This window comes from Bufo gargarizans, chromosome 9 (genome assembly GCF_014858855.1).
Source record: "Bufo gargarizans isolate SCDJY-AF-19 chromosome 9, ASM1485885v1, whole genome shotgun sequence".
NCBI lineage: Eukaryota > Metazoa > Chordata > Amphibia > Anura > Bufonidae > Bufo > Bufo gargarizans.
In genome coordinates, this window is record NC_058088.1 from 19066949 (window position 1) to 19083869 (window position 16921).

Genomic DNA, 16921 nt, shown 5'->3' on the forward strand with positions numbered 1-16921 from the left:
GACATCACATGGTGTTTCTATTACCGTTACATCCGCTGCTTTTAAATCTCTTGGTGGTGGCCGGGACTTTTCCGCAATAATTCTTCTTGCATGGTAAAGCCGATGTCAACTGCTTGTTCAGTGAACTAAAATGTGACAAACAAGAAGATGTCTTTAATGATCGCATTCCCTTCCTCGCATCAGTCTTGGAAGTTTTGGGAGTCCATCCAGCGGGTATGACATCTGGTCCATAACGTCACAGCCGCAGAACTGTGCGGACAAAGGCCTCTGTGAAGATTACCATAAGGGAAATGGCTGCTCTGAGACTATGTATTGTCCTCTGTGACCATGTGAATGATGGGGAGGGGGGATATCTATCTATCTTATATCTATTTATCTATCTAATATCTATCTATCTATCTATCTATCTAATATCTAACATCTATCTATTTATTTTATATCTATATATCTTCTATCTATTTATCTATCTATCTAATATGTAACATCTACGGTATCTATTTATTTTATATCTATCTTCTATCTATCTATCTTCTATCTATCTCATATCTATCTATCTTCTATCTATCTCATATCTATCTATCCATCTTATATCTATCTATCCATCTTATATCTATCTATCTATCTTATATCTATCTATCTATCCATCTTATATCTATCTATCTATCTATCTATCTTATATCTATCTATCTTATATCTATCTATCTATCTATCTTATGGACAGATAGCAGTAATCCTGATTTATATAATGATGACAAATTATGCAGCACGTTAGAATTGGGGAAGTAAAATGACAAGTAATATAAATAAGTGGAGACATTTTAGATACGGTTAGGGTTGCCACCCGTCAAGCCAGAAATGTAGTGCCCCTGCTGGTGCCGGTAATTTATGGACTGTTACTAATGAGCATTCCAGGTGCTAAGACAAGACGTAAAAACACCCTCTACTACATCTTACTGAAAGTCAATGCAGACCTGTCCTAAGAACACCAGCCCAGTCATATATAACGAATGCAGTCAAAAATCCAACAGTAGATTTAGTTTTTTACTTCCTCCTGGTGGTTTCTGAAAATGCACGCCTTCTGTCTCCATACTTGCTAAGTGGACAGATTCCTGGTCCAATTCAAGAGCTGTGTTGTCTAAACCAATTGGACCTTTCACCTGCTGCTCCTCCTCCCCTCTCGCAGCATGCAGTCTCAGAGATACACTGCAGCCGCACCTCTCTCCTCTCCATTCACTATTTACTGTATTCAACTATATGGATTTTTCTTTTTGGTTATGGAGAATATTTTTGAACATTTCCAAAGATTCTGCAGGTAGTCAAAAGGGAACTGCTCACTTCAGGAAGGTGAGGTAGATGCCACTTTCCCTACATGAGATCTATAACATTTCCTATACACTTGATCTACCTTTAGTTCGCATAAGGTTCCCATATCCCCGGGACTGCTGGGAGCAGAGGATGAATGGAGAAGTTCAGAACGGTACTTCTACCATATATCTAGGAGGAGACAAAGGAAAGACGTTGACAGTGTTTTGTGACATGGAGACTGATGGAGGAGGATGGATTGTAAGTATAGGAGACTTCATTTTAAATTATCCATTTGGTGGCATGGAGCTTGATTGGATCTGGTCATCATATAGTCACAAGATAGTGACCTCTGTCATTATTTTTTGGGATCATTCAATACGTCATATGTAGACAGGGGTGGACTAGCTATAGATCCTACAGGGAAATATACCAGTGGGTTGATGCCCAGGGGAGCCACCCAAGGCCTCCTCATGGCCACCAGCCAGGTACATAAAGATCTGTTGCTCTCAGCATTAATAGGAGCATCAGGTACTTATCTCAAGATGATGATACAGTTTCATACGGTAGCGCAGACGGCGGTATTTGGTGCTGCACTATTGTATTTGGTTATGTTGGGGCAGTATTTTGTACAGTATTGCTGGCCCAGTCTACTTATGTTGGCCCTGCACTCTGTCATTTTGGACTCACCTACAACATCGGGCCACTTTTATTTTTATTTTTTTCTATGGCCACTTTAAGTACCCAGACCTTGTATGTAGACTTCATACAATATTCCCAGTTGTGGTGCCGATGTCGAGATAAACCCTGATATCTTTTCTGTAGGTCTTCCAGAGAAGGATGGATGGGAGCACAGACTTCTACCGGGAGTGGGATGATTATAAGAATGGGTTTGGTAACCTGACCTCTGAGTTCTGGCTGGGTAAGTAAACACATTTATACATGTTCATCCCAAAGATTTAACTGATGCATCAATACTACTTCTTATTTACATGACTATTTGACAGGTTGTCCATGAGTTCCAATTGATGGCCCAACAATGGAATAATCATTGATCGGTAGGAGTTTGACCTCCAGGACTCCCATTTATCAGCAGAACAAAGGGGCTGAGCAGTGGTACTAGGCACAACTAGCCTTATAGGTACAGCACTGTGCTCCAGCCAGCACTTCTCTCTACTTTGTCATGGGTGTCCTGGGGGTTCAATCCCCTGCAGAGTATACATTGTGTAGATATATCAAAGGGGAAAAACCAGAACTGGATCGCACATCCACAATGCTATGCTTTGATCTAATTAAACGCGCTTCTCAGAGCCATATTGAAGTGTACAGCCCCCCCATACTGCATGCTGTACAAGAGGCAAAAGTCGTTATTGACCTGTAGCTCCTGATAGCACTGGACATGTTGTGTTAGACAACTGTTCACATGGTGCAGTACTGCGTTGTGGCCTTTGTTTTTGTGGTGCTGTGCTGGTGGGTTGGTGGGACCCAGTGCCATGGGTGGCATCGTCGGATAGCAGGGTTGCTGTTTCACTCCTGGGTCCAGCTGCCTACTAGGGCAGTGCCACTTTGTTACCGCATTGCGCTGCGCCATTTTGTCAGAGTAGGTCCCACTCAAAGAGGCGACCTTGGCGTGGTGAGTGGGCTTATGCCTTCTGATCAAAATGTACACTAATGCCTCTTGTACAGCATGCAGTATGGGGGGCTGTACACTTCAATATGGCGCTGAGAAGCGTATTTAATTAGATCATTGTGGATGTGCGATCCAGTTCTGGTTTTCTCCCCCTGGCATACATTGTGTAGATGACCCATCTTAAGTATAGGCCACCACTTAATCATCTCTCACAGTATAATTTTTAACCACCATAAATTTATGGAGTATGTGGTAGGACCTTTTGGTCAACGGACATCATTACAAGCCAGGCCTAATTGCTATTTCAATTTGCATCACTTCCTAATTTTTAATATGGAAATACTGTTGTTTAGGCTAGGTTCACATCTGCAGTGCCAGATCCATCACATAGCTCAGATGACACTACAGCTCATGGAGTTTACATCAGTGGTGTGGAGATCACTGTTCTATCCTCCTACACAAGTGATCCTACCATGTTTCCCTTGTCTATAAACCCATGTTTAAGCTACTTCCAAAAGATCTCTAGAGAAGGAGTTCCAGGAGTACATTATAGTTTGTTCTTTGATGTTTGATGTCTACTAGGACTTCTGACCCCAAACTCTTTATCCAACATGATATCATTATCTAGACAACTGTTATTTACAGAGAATCCTTCTCTTTTGAGATGTCCATTCATCTCCTGTACTTCACTTCTGCAGGTAACATTGCTCTACACCAGATCTCCTCTTCAGGCTCCTATGAGTTACGTGTGGATCTCAGGTCTGGAGAAGAGGCTGCCTATGCCCTGTATGATGATTTCCGTGTGGAGGCTGAAAAAGAGAACTTCAGACTGAGGCTTGGACAATACAGAGGAGATGCAGGTAAGGAGGACAATGAATATCTTTGTGACTATGTGATGGAGTGATTATTAGTTGTTAGCATGGCATAAGTTTACCTCTAGTGATTTTCTTTAATGACTTAAGCTGCAAATGTTTTCTGTATTCTCCATTCTGAACTAAAAAATGCTCATAACATAGTCTACACAAGAAGAAATTTAACTTTGACTAACGTGATCCACCACAACATAGACTATGCAGTTGGAGGCTCTTAATACGAGACAATCCTCTATGAATCAAAAGTAATGCATATGACCCCTTTGATCAGTAAAGCCCTAGAACAAACTGTATACAAATACAGACACTGGCAGTGGCGTACATAGAGAAGTAAGGGCCCGATAGCAAGGCTCAAACCAGGCCCCTACAGAGGACAGAATGGGTTTTGCCTAAACCCCTTTCAATGACCCTTGGGCCATTTTCCACTGCCTCATTTGCTAAAATTTGTTCCTTTAGAGGGTGGAGTCCTGACCAAGTTTTTACCTCCAGTAGAAGAGGAGATAACCCCACCTAAGACTGGGCCCCCTCTTGGCCTGGGCCCCATAGCAGTTGCATGGTCTGCCGCTATGGTAGTTACGCCCCTGGACCTTGGGCTGGACACCCTATGCTAATACAGACCCTAGACTAGATCCTCTAAACCAATAGACTCAAGACCAAACACACTAAAGACATACAGACCCCAGATAAGACTCCTTAAAGGAAGTCTTATACCTAATTTTTACTTATTAAACCATTTGTTATCTGGCCAACAGTTCATTACAGATGCATTCTAGAAATCTTTTACTCTTTTGACAATGTTTGCATTGTCTGGAAAAAGTAATTTTAATCCACTCGATAATGGCTCCAAAGTGCCCAGCGGAGTGGGCTTGTGCTTTCCAAGTGCCCAAGCCTGCTGCCCTTTCCCTTGCTGAATTCCGCCCTTAAGATTAATATGTTTCCTCCCACCACCACCAAAGTTATGCTTATGCAAGGCTTCATTCTGGCTTTTTCCTCTCCTAGGAGCATCTTAGTGACGTCAAGGCAGTGAGGGAGAAAGCCGGGCACAGCATAGGGGAGGAGAAAGCCAGAGTGAAGCTCTGCATAAGCCTAATGTTGTTGGTGGTGGGAGGTAACATTATAATCTTAGGGGCGAAACTCAGCAAGGGGGGCAGGCTTGGGCACTTTGAAAACCCAATCCTGCCCCACTGGGCACTTTGGAGCTGTTATCGGGAAGCTTCAAACATCTAAGAATCCAAACATTGTCAAAAGAGTAAACGTTATGTCTAGAATGCATCTGCAATGATCTGCTGGCCAGTACAAGTGGTTTAATAGGTAAAAGCTAGGTGACTGACTCTCTTTAACTTAATACAGACCACTGACCAGACACCCTATACTAATACAGACCCTAGAATATATCCCCTTAACCAATAGACTCAAGACATACAGACCCCAGACCAGGCTCCTTAACCTAATACAGACCCCAGACCAGAAACCCTAAACTAACACAGTGCCCAGAAAAGATACCTTACATAAATCCTAACCGCAGACCGGACAATCTAAACTAATACAAACCCAAGGCCAAACACCCTGAATAAATATTTGAACCTAGACCACACCACCATCTGAATTAACTGAGATCCCAAATCAGACAGTTTAAACAAATACAGGTCTCAGACCGGACCACCTAAATAAAGACCATGAGACCAAGCCGCCCATATACAGACTACCAGACCTGACTTCCTAAATGAATACAGACCACCAAAATCCCAGATCACACACTAGACCCCCAAAATGAATGTGGACAAGTCTCTGAAGTTAGCCATTCTTGTTCCTTTAGCTTATAGGTTTCCTCACTCCAGAAAAGTCCATACATTTTGCCCTTCCATCAATGGTGCCCCAGGCAGATGCTACCTATCTTGATCATTTATGAAAGACACTAGATTTCTCTTTCATTCTGCTCCTTAATGTGAAAACCACATGGCAAGAGCTTCTGAGTATATGAAGTATATGGAGGACATGCGGGATACAGAATGTGAATAGGATGGGTAACTGACCATGGAGAGGACACTGACATATGATCCTTCTTTTCAGGAGATTCCATGAGCTATCACAACAATATGATCTTCTCTACACGTGACCGAGACGCTCTGCGGAGAATCCTTCCATGTGCTATGTCATATCGGGGAGCATGGTGGTACAGAAACTGCCACTATGCCAATCTCAATGGCTTATACAACAACAACAAAGACCACCAGGTGAGTGGCTGAAGCCATATTCACCCTCTTACAGAGAAGTTACCAAAACACATATTTTAGAATATTTTCCTAAATTTAGTTTGAATACGCAACCTCTTCGATACATGATGAAAAAAATGCCAAGGAGAAAGTAATTTTTCCCAAGATATAGTTTCTCTTGGCAAAATTCAACCATGCAGCGATGCATTGATTTGGTTTTTAGACATTAATTGATGGTTGGATTTTTGGTCAAAATCATTGGTCCCAAGCAGTTACTTGACACATGAACGTCTTACCCACTTTTATCTGAAATGTCCTCTGGTCTAGTTCATTGGATCCGGGAGAGTGTAATAAATCTTTACTTCGTTCCTCAGGGTGTAAATTGGAAAACGTGGAAAGGTTTTGAGTTCTCCATTCCCTTCACCGAGATGAAAATGCGCCCTCGGGGAGTGGGCAACCGGCGCCGATTTTAGATCTACAACCTTCTATGGAACCACTAAACTGAAAACTGGAAGCAATGTGACACCTCCTGCAACCTTAACATACAGTCCATCCTTCCAGGATACTCAGACTTGGCAGAAACTCCAAACCTTTCAGAATCGGACTGGCTTTATCATGCAACAAAGTATATGTATTATACTATTAGAATAAAAAAATGGGGACAGTAATTGCAGGAAGGAGACATTGAAACAAAGTCAGAAATGTACAGTATATAGGGAATATTATGGGTTAAGGAAAGGTGCCCCACTACAGTGCCAATTTTTGACACCAAAGAGTAGTGTATATTTTCACCTTTATGAAACTTAGCCAATAGCTAACAGTGCAGTTCCTCTGGAGAGGCAAGTCCTGCATAAGTCTTGCCACCCCATAGCAAAGGATCACCAGGGCTGGGCCCCCTCTCTACAAGAGTCACCAGGGCTGGGTGCTCTCTCTCAAAGGATCTCCAGGGCTGGGTCCTCTCTGTCCAAGGGTCACCAGGGCTATGCCCTCTCTGTCCAAGGGCACGGGGCTGGGCCCTCTCTCTCTCCAAGTGACCAAAGATGGGTGCACTCTCTCCAAGGGTCACCGGGGCTCGGAACTCTCTCATCAAGAGTCACTGGGGCTGGGCCCTCTGTCTCCAAGGATCACCAGGGCTGGGTGCCTGCTCTCCAAGGGTCACCAGGGCTGGGCACTCTCTCATCAAGAGTCACCGGGGCTGGGCCCTCTGTCTCCATGGATCACATGGTCTGCCTCTGAGTAGAATGCACAATGAAGAATGAGTTAATGAATGGCAAAAAGATGACCATAGAGCAGTGGGAGTAAACTCAAGATCTAAGATATAGAATAAAACAATAGTGAGCTAAATTGTAGGATAATGTCACATGCCGGAGGCCCAAGGCCAGCCTGCATGGCACCAGAGACATGAGCCACAGAGATATAGACTCGGGAATCCACAAACACAGGCCACAGTTCACACACTACACCGCAGCCAGCAAGCAGTTCCAAGCAACCAGCATACACAGGTGTCTAGCCTGCAGCCAGTACGCGAGGGAGCCTGCAGCCAGCTTGCACGGCAACAGCGATAAGAACTGCATAGAGAAGCAGACATGGGGAGAGCAAACAATCACAGGCAGCAGTTCCACAAAACACCGCAGCCAGCACGTAGCCCGAAGCAACCAGCATACACAGGAGACAGCCTGCAGCCAGTTCACGAGAGGGCATGCAGCCAGCCTACATCGCCAAAATTGTCATAGTGAACCTCACCGTGACAGATAAAGTATGTCAAAAATCCAGATATTGTGGATGTATATAGATGTAAATGCAATTTTAGTAGTTCTAGAAGTAAAAAAATGTAAAGAGGGGCTGCAACCCCGAGGATGAAGTCTGTGGTAAGAGGAGCGTGTCACAGAGTCAATAAGAAGATGGTGGTAGGAGTAGGGCCGTGGTTCTAACCTATCCCTGCCACCAATATATAAATAGATATATATAGCAAAATGGATAAACTGTCTATTTTTATAAAAGCACAGCATTGGAGGGACATTATGGGAGGGAAGAGATGAGGAAAGTCTGTTCTGCAAAGCGCTTCAAATAAAACCTGATGGGACATGATGACGATGATGTCTTGTGTGTGATATGATGTTCAAACCAAGATGTGTCCGGTGATACTATACACAGAGATGATAGGTGAGAACTAAAGATGTAGCCAAAACCTTACACCGGGGAAAAAGGAACATAAAAAAAAAATATTACCGAAAAGTGCTCACATCATAACACATAGTGCCATATAGTGGTCATCCATAATAGGCAACCTGGTCAGTTTTTTTGAATTATCATCGTGCCTTCTTCTCTCCGCCAAAGTAATTGATCATTTCATCTTGAAACCACAGCTGCGGCAAATTAACGTGGAAGCTATAAACAGAGGCTGAGTCATCCATTAACACAGATGCGGGAAGAGCAAAAGTATTACTACGGTACAATGAGGTCCAGATATCTTCATATCACAAAGTACACGCTGGACCAAAAGTAATAAACAAGAGTAAAAAAAAAAAAAAAAAAAAAAAGAAAAGACAAGACTAAATGAATGTAGACAGCTCCAGGATCCATCATCTCAAATAGATCACCATCAATGGTAAACAGGCCACACAACCATTGCCAGGTTTATAAGAACATGTCCTTCAGTTCTTGAGGAAGACGGCTGATGAGAATAAATCATTACATGGGACTAAATTTATTGCGCACATGAGCAGTAACCACCATCAATCGTTAGGAAGTTTTAATCTCCAGAATCGCTCATTGACCAAAGCCCCACACACCAGTCCGTTCTTATATATACCCGAGGCCATGAAATGTTTAATCCAAGAACCCCAAATAAAAGAAGTTTCATACAAATACCCACAAAACTACAATATGTCATGTTTCTGCCTAGTTGCTTCAGACAGCTGTTGGTTTAATGCTTCTTAGGCCAAGAGCTGTTCCTCCCAACTTTCTCATGAAACATGCATGTTGAAATCCAGCATCCCAATCCTTCTTTCCCCCAGGCAAAAAGTTGGAACACCCATATACACATTAGTTGATTGGCCAATCCCACTGTAGGTTTAGACAACATTAGGTCTACTTTAAATCACGTTGTCCCTAACAGGACCAATTAACAAGGCCCACAACATCTCCCCATAAAACAGGCCAAGCCATATTCCCATCATAGAACCTGCAACAGTAGATGGAGGAGAAGGAAGTATGGTCTGGGGGCACCATATGTATCTAAGACATGTAGTAGGTACCTGTTTAAATACAGAGAGAAGGTATGCATCACAGGTATGAAGCTGCAAGGACAGTTGCATTCTATAGATCCATCATTCTGTCCTTTCTTAATTACCAAAATTCGGCACAAACAGAAGGAAAGCATTCTCAGTGGGCAAGTCGAGAACATTGGTGGACAACCGAACCAAGGTTTTCATATGTAGGCACAGTCCATGTAGGTGCTATATGGGGCCCCCCTGGAGAGATGGAGCACAACCTAGGTTGGCTGCATCCCTTATTTTAATGAATGGTGATAATCTGTCCAGGGACCTCTTCTTCACAGGACTTACCTATCAACCTGAGTATCATGGAAAGTAGTTTGGGGGCAAAAAAGAAGCAATACTTTTTGTCCCTGGTGGTCAAGGATGTCGTGGTGTTCAACAGCACTAGAAGAGGGTCCTATTTAATCTTTGCTGCTTGGCACCTTCACTTCTCCCTGCACCCCTTATCCAAAGTAAAACAATAAATTAGATGAAGGCTACGTTTGGTTGTCATGAGGAACCTACTGCTGATATGAATTCTCCATATGTGACGCACATGTGAAATGTGGGAGGGGGCGTCGTAACTGACACTACAGCCAAAGTCAAGATCGATTTTATGAAATATTACAATATAATATTTTGTTTGTTTTGTTGTGTTGCTCAGAAGCTTTCAAGTCACGCACAATTGCAATTACCGAGCTATTAAGTGGATATTTATGGCAGATTTTTGTGTGGTCATTGTTGGCCGGAAGACGGGGTTGATACAACATTATCCATGACTTCAATGTTACCAAGACATGAATCATATAATCATGTGCACGTTTTTTTCCTACACGCATATCTTCCAGGTTACATCATGTGGCGCCTCCTCAGTATAGCCGAGGGACTACAAAGAGTGTGTCATCATTCACAGCTACTGCTATATTCCAGGGAGTGTGCTACTAGCCTCAGCGATTGTCCTCCATCAAGAAGCCATTTTATAGTATGGACTGCTACTGGAAATCTTATATGACCCCAAGCCTGAAAGTCATGAGACGACACATACAGAGGAACAGTTATCAAAAATATTGGTTAATTTGGCAAAATGGCAACCGCTTTATTAGAGATCAATGATATTGGTAGGCATCATTCTCCAACATATTGTTTTAGCCCTCGAAATGGCTAGTGCAAAGATGATAACCCACGAATACAGTTTTATTGGTTCAAAAAACAAAATGGCTGACTGTCACCAGAACAGGTCCCCCATTAATTTGTGTCCCGGTGCCCCTGGTCCTGATTCAGCTCTTCAGAGAGGATAAGATTCATGTGACAACTAGTGGCTGATACCTTCACGACAGCCATCAAATTTGCCAGCCCTATACAGGTTATGTTCACCTTTGCAACCTTTTTATTATACCAATGCATGTAAAACAAAAAATGAAGCAACTTCGTCATAGAACTCAACTGAAAATGTCTCATCACTTTTGGTCTCCAGCTCCATGAAGACCTATGGGTCTCCATGGTAACAGACAACAAGCAAACCCTGTACAATCCTACCCTGCAGTCATAGAGTGGTCTCTTCCATTTGTCCCTAACTTTTTGCTAACATTTGTTAAGTAGCTTATCAAGAAGCAGGAGATTGAAAGTATGACTGCAGAATCCGACTACATAGGGTTTGTTTGTTGTCTGTTACCATGGTGACACCGTTTGCATAAACCCAAAACAACATTTTTAATCAAGACCTATTGCAAAGTTGCTTCATTTTTCATTTCAGATGCATTGGTACAATAAAAACATGGCTGCTTAAGTGGACTTAGCCCTTAGGTCACGTCCCCTTCACTCTGCAGACGTACACATCATAGCATACTGTAATAAAACATATATAATAGAACGTATACATTCCCATTCTGCCATTTTTCAGTCCGATCATCACTGGTCTCCTGCAAGGATGTCATCGATGCACCCAACTCAAGTCCTACTAAATGTATCTACTCTTGTTCTGGTTCTGGCCAAGCTGCCAGTTCGGTTGATGTACTGCTCCAAATTAATTAAAGTACGTGCACGGAGAGATCAGACAGACAACCCACTGCATGGAGTTAAAAAGGATCTCTGGTTTATTTCTGAAAACAGCAGACAATACATAGGTTTCACGAGAGGATAGAGTGGGAGGGGGGTGAAAGATAAAGTATATCTTTTCTATTGGCTATGAATTCTATACTTTTCTGTAACCTTGACGGCCAGAGGAAATTCCTCCTCCCTCCCCCCTTGCTCCTGGGTGAAACCGTTACTTCTTCTTTCTTTGTAACTGCTTGCTTGAGCTGAACGGAAACCACGAAGAAACACATGATAAAAACACAAAGTAAGATTCTAGTTTATAGGTGTTGGCTGAATGCCTGGCCGCCATCTTAGCTAAACATAGTCCTCAACAAGCAAGTATCCATTTTGTATCAATAGTCCATAACAGTCCCCCCTTGGAGACTTGATTGTAGACTTTCCCTTCGCCTAGCGAATCCCCTGGGCATACCATTCGTATCCTCTTCACCCGCAGTGGCGACAACCTACCCCTTATAGGTAGGCTCCCGGTTGCTCGGACTTGTGGTAATACCCTGGGATTCATCTCACCCTATCTCAGCCAGGCATCATTGTGAGGAGGGGGAGCTGTGTTGAACGATGTTTCCTTCTGTCCTTCCTCATCGTAGAGGAGCATAATAGGTCGTTCATCAGTTTTCTTCATTCTTTTTGAAAAGCGGGTCACACAAATAAGAACGAGCTTAATCACTACATATATCACCAATATTATTAGGGCTACCTGCAATATTAATGTAAAAACACAAAATGCAATCGCACACTGCAACCAGCACTCTGCCCTGCCTTTATGCTGGATGTTGAACAAGGCATTGGTGTACATTTTGGCCAAAGCGCAATAAGCCACTCACCACGTCAAGGTCGCCGTCCCTAACACTAGTTCCTACCCTTTATGGGCCATGACAGCCACATATCCAGGGAGCGCAGGTACAGCATGCACGCCAAGCACACTCTGCTTTTAACCCCGTCCGGTGCCATTACAGCTTTCATCGGATCCAGGGATGCAAGTACTCACATGCATGCTGAGCCCACTTTATACTTCTCCTGGAGCCTAATGGCTACTGGTAGGTGCTGTATAAGCAGACTCAGTTTTATACTGACTTTAAAACCAGCCTCCAGGGGGCAGATTAACTGGACAGGTGTGCTTGACTGCTTGGAGATCGCCACGCCTCCAATACGTACTACAAAGAGAAAAATATGGAAAATTTCAGCCCGCACAACCCCTAGCAGGTGCAGATTGCTATGGCGAAATAGAGATATAAATGTAAAAACACAAAATGCAATCGCACACTGCAACCAGCACTCTGCCCTGCCTTTATGCTGGATGTTGAACAAGGCATTGGTGTACATTTTGGCCAAAGCGCAATAAGCCACTCACCACGTCAAGGTCGCCTTCATGAGTGGTCCCTACCTGCAATACTACCTGGACAATTCCCATGAGCCAACCCCCAATACCTTTGAACCAGTTATTGGGGTTAAGCGAAGAGAAGGTATCAGACCACCATGTATCTTTATCAGCTTTATGTGCGTCCAGCAATTTATCTCTTAAATCCGCCATCTTCTCTATATCCACCTTAACTTGCAAATTACCCTGCGGGTCTATGTAATGGCAACAAGAGGGTCCCACAATCTGGCACATACCTCCATCTTTAGCTGTAACATAATCTAGAACTAATGTGTGTTGGTTGGTGACAATGATTAACTGGTTTTGCACAATGTTTGAGGTATTCATAAGTCTCATCACTTCCCATATTTGGTCATCCAGGTAGTCTGTTGCTACTACCAGATGATCCCACATCTGCGCTATCATGGGATATATGAAGATGGAACTAACAATTTTGTTGGTAATGCTCATCTCTACTACATGTGGCTTGCCATTTGGTCTGGGTGTGTTATCTTTGGCCCTACGATACAAGGTGTGTTTAGGTACTGCATTTATGTCAATTTCAGAGTGTGGTACTATAAAGGTGGCAGGAGTAAACCTGGCGATGGTGCACGGTCCTGTGACATTCTGGGATAACCATTTGTATGCTTTGTGTCCACAAACTAAGTATATGTCGTCTGGAACTGCTACTGCTGTGCCATTGAATAATCGGGTAATTAGTTTAGCTAATTGTGTCCCTTTCGCCAACTCATATCCTTTTGACTGACTTTCGGTGTCGTTAGCTAATATACCTGTCAGGAGATCCTGTACAGTACGGTTGTTACAGGGCAGATCCTTTCCGTTCTCGGCATCTACACCAATACACTGCATGTGGCTGTCTGTTTTTGAATCATTGCAACCTGAGTGTATGTGTGGACTAAATGTCATACCTTTGGTTTGTACTTGGAGACAATAACAGTGTGTCCAGCTTAGAAAACATGTGACATTAGCCCAGTGTCCCTCTTGCCAAGGAGTAGAGCTATAATCTACCGAGGGTCCTGATCTGTTTATCATGAGCCATGGGGCATCTGCCCACCCTGCAACAGGTAAGGCTACTACCCTGTCCTTGTGTGTACTGGATTTAACTTGGTGTATGGTAGTGAGAAAGATGGTAGAATTAGACAGGTCAATCAGTTCAGAAAGGTCCAGGGGTATTGCAAAATAAGGCACACTGGTTGAACTCACGGGACTGTGGGTACAGATCCAACAATCTCTGAGTGTCTCAACCCCATGACTAGAATTTGATGGTGCCGTGTCAGTGAATTGTCCCATTCATCACCCAGTGGCGTGAACACTGCTGATATGCCTACAGTCAAAGTCATAAGTAGGTGGACCCTCATGGCTTATTGTTCCAGGGTCGTCGGGACAGCCTTTACTCTTTTACAATGTGAGGCGTGGATCCAGGTAAGCCTCCATCGAGTTTCACAGAGGTCGGGGTAGTCAGCAACATCTGGTAAGGCCCATTGTATCGTGGTTCGAGGGTGTTTCTGACGTGTTTCTTTACCACCACCCACTCTCCAGGTTTGAGATTGTGTATTCCCTCTAGGGAGTCAGGATCTGGAATGGAAGAGAAAACTTGTGCACGTATGTTAGACAATTGTTTACTCAGGGCAATCACATATTTAGCAACAGATTCATAATGCATTTGCAATTGCTGTGGGAAGTACTGTCCCATCCTAGGCCGTGTCCTAAACAAAATTTGGTGTGGAGGCCTAGGGGTGTGTCTAACTGAAAATAGTGCTATTGGCAGGCATTGTACCCAACTGAGCCCTGTCTCCCCAGTCATTTTCAGCATCTTGGACTTCAGTACCCCGTTCAATCGTTTGACTTTGTCGCCGCTTTGGGGTCTGTAGGGTGTGTGATAGGCTAAGTGTGACCCTACCATCTTCCAGACTTCTTGGGTTAATCTAGCAGTGAATGCTGGGCCCTGATCACTCTCAATGACCTCAGGTACTCCGAACCTACAGACAAGCTCCTGCATCAGTTTTTTTGCAGTAGTGGTTGCTGTCTGGTTTCGGACGGGGTAGGCTTCTGGCCACCCAGAGAACAAGTCTATCACTACTAGCACATATTGAAACCCTTGGCACATTGGCATCTGGATGTGGTCAATTTGAATCCGTTGGAACGGGTACTGGGCTTTGGGGAGACGTTTGGTTGGTGTAGGCTCAGGTCTTCCCGGGTTGCACTGCGCACAGATGAGGCAAGACTGAGTATTCCTCACCAGGACAGGGGTTATACCTGGGGCCACCCATATTTTGTCTATTAGTTCTTTCATGATGGTCTTAGATTGGTGGGTGGGCCCATGAGCTATTGAAGCTATCAGAGGATAGAGAGCTTTGGGCAGAGATGCTCTCCTTCCTTGGGTCCACAGTCCAGATTCTTTCTCTTCTTGGGCTGACTCTTTTAGCCAATCCAATTTTTCTTGTGGCGTGGCCTGTTTCTGTATTTGTTTCAGGAGGTCCCATGTGATTTCTTCTTGTTCCAGGTCTTCCTGTGTTATCATAATCTGGTCTGACTGGACTCTTTCCTCTTTCACTGCTACTTGCTTTGCTGCTTGATCAGCTAGGGCTTTTCCTCTGGCTTCAGAGGTGTCAGCTCGAGTGTGCCTGTAGATCAATAAAATCTTCAGATTCTCCAGTATACTCCCCCCTCGGAAGAGGAAGGAGTGCAGCAGGATTGAGGATGTGGCACCTCTGAATGGTGACATTATCTGGCAGAAGCAAACTACACTGAAGCCGGAGGTAGCGCTGTGCAGTGAGGTGTTTAGGTTGAGTCTGCTGGAGGATGGCAGAAATGTCATGGGGAGCCAGAATAGTGAGGGGATGACCTAGTACCATATCAGAAGTGGTGGCCAGCAGGGCACTGGCTGCATGTACAGCTCTGACACAGGAAGGGGCTTCTCTGGCTACTGGGTCCAGTCTCTTTGTATGGTAGGACTTTGGGGTCCTTCAGGGTCACAGTGACTGGTGGGACATTGAGGAATCCAATATCCTGGGGTCCTCTGGCCCAGAGAGTATTGGGGATGAGGTGCAAAATGGCTTGCAGCGAATCCCCTTGCTCATATAAATCAGTGCAGAATTTTATTGTCAGACATCCGGCAGCCGTGGGTGTCACATAATTTGAGTGAAAACCACAAAGACCAAGAAGCGAGACAGTTTCTCATCAGAAAGAGGATCTTAAACTAACACAGCAGAAACTAACATTTCTGTGAAAAGAAAAAAGGTGGGGGTCAACTGATCCCCCGCAGCTGTCCTGCAATGTGGTGGAATGATCTGCTAATTTAGCTTTTGTCCATTTCTGTAGTTGTTCTATAAAGAATTCTCCAGACTCATGATCCCGGGGGTCAAAATTAGCACCTTTAAGTTCAGGGATGTGGATTTGATCCATTATCAGTGTGGAGTATTCACCTGTCTTGTTTTCCACTATACTTTGCAGGTCCGACCATGTGTACCCATAGGTTTGATGCACTTGGGACAGTTTCCTGAAAAAGGGCATGGGATGGGTCTCAGGGTCAGGCAGTAAATTCACTATGGTGAATAACTGTTGTGGGGTGAAAGACACATATTTTGGTGGTCCCTGTGGCCGGTTAAGTGCTAGGGCTTCTTTCAGTGTCTCAAGGTTTCCCTGCTCAATTTTCTGTAAGTTCTTTTGTAACTCTGTAATCTGACCCTGCAGTATTTGATCTTGTGAACGTCGTGATGGGCGCACGGTCATGGGTACAGTCCACTGTGGTGCCAGGGGTAAAGTTGGCGGATCACCGTAGTCTGTCGGGGTACCCCGCGAAGGAGTCTGCATATTACCCGGTGCATTTTGTATGCCCATTGTGGATTCTGCAGCACCGTCTGCATCCCCCTGTTCTGCTTCATCAGGTTGCCCCCCTACCATTATAGGAGTAAGGGTGGCAGGTGAGTGGGGTAGCATGAATGTACCGTCCGGGGTTAACCATGGGGTACAAGGTAGTAGGAAGGGGCAAGGGTGACATAGGAGTGACGGGGGGGGGGGTCCGGACCGAATGATATTAAAGGTCCGTTCATGGGCGTTGCCTGGGGACAAGATGGCGCTGTAGCTAACACGGGAAGTGATGGGACGTGCCGGGGAGTAGTTACCAAGGTGTGGTTTTGTGGGTGGGGAACCCCACAGGGAAGGCACGTATCACGGGA

The 16921-nt window shown here is 44.3% G+C and overlaps 1 protein-coding gene across 1 annotated transcript in view; it reads left to right on the forward strand.

Annotated features, from left to right (window-relative positions):
• Nucleotides 1-8105, forward strand: part of TNXB (tenascin XB) — a 68485-nt gene extending 60380 nt beyond the window's left edge. Inside the window, exons 21-25 of the mRNA XM_044268656.1 lie at nucleotides 1412-1563; nucleotides 2128-2224; nucleotides 3631-3792; nucleotides 5875-6038; nucleotides 6392-8105. Of these exons, the coding sequence (XP_044124591.1) occupies nucleotides 1412-1563; nucleotides 2128-2224; nucleotides 3631-3792; nucleotides 5875-6038; nucleotides 6392-6490 (674 nt within the window). The 3' untranslated portion in view covers nucleotides 6491-8105. The remainder of the gene's footprint in view (nucleotides 1-1411; nucleotides 1564-2127; nucleotides 2225-3630; nucleotides 3793-5874; nucleotides 6039-6391) is intronic.
• Nucleotides 8106-16921: the final 8816 nt, after the last annotated feature.